The sequence below is a fragment of the Aplysia californica genome, unplaced genomic scaffold, assembly GCF_000002075.1.
Source record: "Aplysia californica isolate F4 #8 unplaced genomic scaffold, AplCal3.0 scaffold00412, whole genome shotgun sequence".
NCBI lineage: Eukaryota > Metazoa > Mollusca > Gastropoda > Aplysiida > Aplysiidae > Aplysia > Aplysia californica.
In genome coordinates this window covers 340,859-344,211 of record NW_004797682.1, presented here as the reverse complement: position 1 = coordinate 344,211, position 3,353 = coordinate 340,859, and the positions used below count along the sequence as shown (strand labels likewise).

At 39.6% G+C, this 3,353-nt stretch overlaps 1 protein-coding gene across 1 annotated transcript in view; it reads right to left on the bottom strand.

Annotated features, from left to right (window-relative positions):
- Window positions 1-3,135, bottom strand: part of LOC101846019 (transforming growth factor-beta-induced protein ig-h3) — a gene marked incomplete at both ends in the record, with an annotated part of 18,302 nt that extends 15,167 nt beyond the window's left edge. Inside the window, 2 exon segments of the mRNA XM_013085832.1 lie at window positions 82-247; window positions 3,071-3,135. Coding sequence (XP_012941286.1) covers window positions 82-247; window positions 3,071-3,135 — 231 coding nt within the window.
- Between the last annotated feature and the right edge of the window lie 218 nt (window positions 3,136-3,353).

The window sequence follows — 3,353 nt, the reverse complement described above, 5'->3', positions numbered from 1 at the left end:
ACCAAAAAAAAAAAAAAAAGGAATGAGTGACTGAACGACTTAATGGAAGAATTACTTGCGTGAGTGAACAAAATTACGTACAGTTTCTTGGGCGACGCGTCCCACATAGCTTCGTCCGTTGGTGCGAACACTGTGTATGCCCCATGGTTGGAGAGGTCATCTCTTTGACCAGTGGTTCCGGTCATCTGCACGAATCCGTTCAGGCGCAGGTCTCGTGCCGTTTCCACGATGTTCCCAAGTGGTTTTTCTGAACGAGAAAACAAAGGTGTGGGTGGTTTGTTGGCGAGTGCTCTGGTGTTGTTTGCTCCTTTCTTTCCTAGCAAGTAATTATAGGCTTTATCTCTCCCCATTTTTCTTCTTTTCATGTTCCCTTCTCGTAACACCTTCTCTTCAGCACTTATTATAAATAGCATTTATGCTGCGCATTTTCATTTTCTGAAATATGCTCAATGCCCATTACACGGGAGTTTTGTACGTTCTAGTAGAGGTTTTATGGCGCTCGCAACTGCTTAAGGTAATTTGAGCGCCAGAAGATTAGAGGTGTTACCTGAGAGTAACAAACATAAAAAAGAAAAAGGGGAGATAGGGACGATAGATGTTTGATTGGAAAGAAGAAGCAAACCCCACCAGACCACCCGCCAACCACCCTCTAATGGGAGTTTATTCCACACATGGGAACCAAAGTAGGAAATGGAACGCTCGTCCCATGTCATAAAATTTCGTTGGCATTGTATAACCTACTTATGTTGCAAGTATTGTAAAACTCTTTCTAAAAAATAAATTAAACTAAAGATTAAACTAAATTAAACTCAAGCGCAACCTTAATATTGAGGGTCTCGGAGGGCCTGTATGCAAGTTGCACACATTAAAGATCTCTTGGTGGTCTAAAATCAATAAGGGAAGGCTTCGGCCGCCACAGGGGCAAAAATTCAAAATTTCCTACCAACTGAAAAAGTTTAATGTATTCCGTGCGCTCATATGACCTTAAAGTTAAGCAGTTGCGAGCTCCGTAAAACCCTTACTATTAAAAAAAAAAGAAAAAGATTGACGGTAGGCGGCGGGGTTCTACTACACATGTATAAACATCATCCACAAATTGATCTGAGAGGTACAGCGAGACATCTGAAATCTACATTAACATCTTACAAAGTGGGCTCAATGTGTTATCCAGGAACAGAATACTATCACAAGGCGAGAACGGTGAGGGGTTATAAAAAATGAGTGTGTGTTTGGGGGGGGGGGGGTTACTCCAAGGTCAGTTTAAAAAAAAATACATACATAGCGCTCATATGACCTTTTGCAGTTGCAAGCCCGTAAAACCCTCTACTATAATACCTACATAAAATGGCAATAATGGATAGGTTATCGAGTTCCATTTTGATTAGCTGCCATCTCCAATGTTATTTTACAAAGCTACCACTTTAGTTTACTTTACTTTTCCGATCCAGTGGCCATCTGGGTTCTAGCCCTTTGGCCTTTCAACATGGCAGAGAAATTGCAGGTTTTTTATCAACTGTGTTTTGTCACTGTATAAAACAAATTTGCTCATGCTACAAATCACTACAAATGAAACAATAAGTAACTTTCTTAACTTGAAAATATACTAAAGGAATAATAATATGCTGACTACACAGTGAATAACCCTCATTCTCCTTATTGCACCCCTCTCTTTTATCTTGAGGGGACAAAAAAGATAAAGAAACGAGCGTAAAGATTTCGTGAACAAACAACCATCTGAACTAATTATTGACAAAACCAGCACGGTGTGTAACTCAATGAAGGCGCCATTCTCAATCTTCTCCTAAATAAAACCCTTCCTTTGTCGTAGACTTTGTTAGATAATTAGATGTGCAAAAAGTGTGACTCATTAACGAAATTATACCTTTCGTCTCACAAGTACATAGAGAGACCATACCAAGAAATGGCATGCCTCCCAGATAATAAATAAGCTAATGTTATCATTTCGCAGGGGAAGAAGAAGAAAGCAAGATGAGGATTTCCATTTAATGAAGAAAACCCCTTTCTTTTCTCCATGATCTTGTTCGTTTACTTCTAATCGAGCTTTTTTTTCTAGGAAGGAAAAAACCCCGTTATTTTTTAAAGGTAAGTTTGGCTCAACTTTGGCATGGTATACGCTGGCTATAATACCCTCAAACAAAACGAAACACAGTAAATCACCTGCCATAGTTTTACGCAGCAAAGAAAACCTCTCTGGCCATTCGCCTTCTCATGATTCGTCTGGTCTCTCGATCAGCCCGCAGGTAATGTAAGTGTTTTCTCCCCACATAAGTGCCGAAGTGAAGGTTTGTGAATGATGTGCTAGTGACGGTGATGTCCATAAAACCAAAACGTCTTATCTTAAGGCAATACGGGCAGGCTCAAGTATCAAGCATGTCCATAATCAAAGACGAATTGCCGGAAGATTAAACACGATGCCTTAGATTTTACAGAGCACAAGAGTCATAATATCCTGGCCTTCATAGAACGGAGAACCCATTCTACAGCGTTGTATCCGATAAAAAAACCTGTATGTAAACGTCAAAGTATTTAAACTTCTTTAGACCGTTCTGAAATTGCACCAAGCAGATTTTTTTAAAGGTTGCCACGTAGATAAAATAAAAGATAATCAAACCTTTTACTAACGTCTATGGGTCTTTAAGAAACACACAATTGTATTTGCTCAGTTATTATCGTCTACGTGTTATGTGAGAGTTATGTGTCCTGCCTGCTCTAAATCCTGCCTCAACAATGCTTGTTGTTAAAAAAACAAAACAACAACAACCCCAAAAACAACCGACAATAAGAGCAACGACAACGACGACAAAAACGACGACAAAACGACGACAAAAACGACGACAAAAACGACGTTAACATTCTCATGTTTAGAGATTTGGGCGTATCATTACCACATGTATTGTTGAAAGAAACACAATGCAAGAAGGGCCTTCTAAGTTTCATTGATAACGTAGCAGAAGTGGTTACATCTACAGTGTAAACAGTTGAAGGATGGAAGCGGTAAAAAAGCGAGACGTGCTGACTTTCTCAAAACTTTTCGTAAGAGCAGCCTCACCTCCTGTACATCCTGTCTTGCCACGTTGCTTCACAAAGCCAGAGCAGCATTCCCAGACGTCAATGCTGAAATTCAAGCGCAAATGTATACATTATTTAAGAAAACCCAGCATTAAGGCTGGGCTCACGCAGAATTAATCACCCACCGCTGTGCATAAAAAGAGAGCAACAATGACACAGATGTAGCCAAATGAATCATCCTGGAAAGGCAACCCTGTTTGGAATCCTAGATTTGCGACCTTGAAATTTGCTCTGTAATAATAATAATAATAATAATAATAATA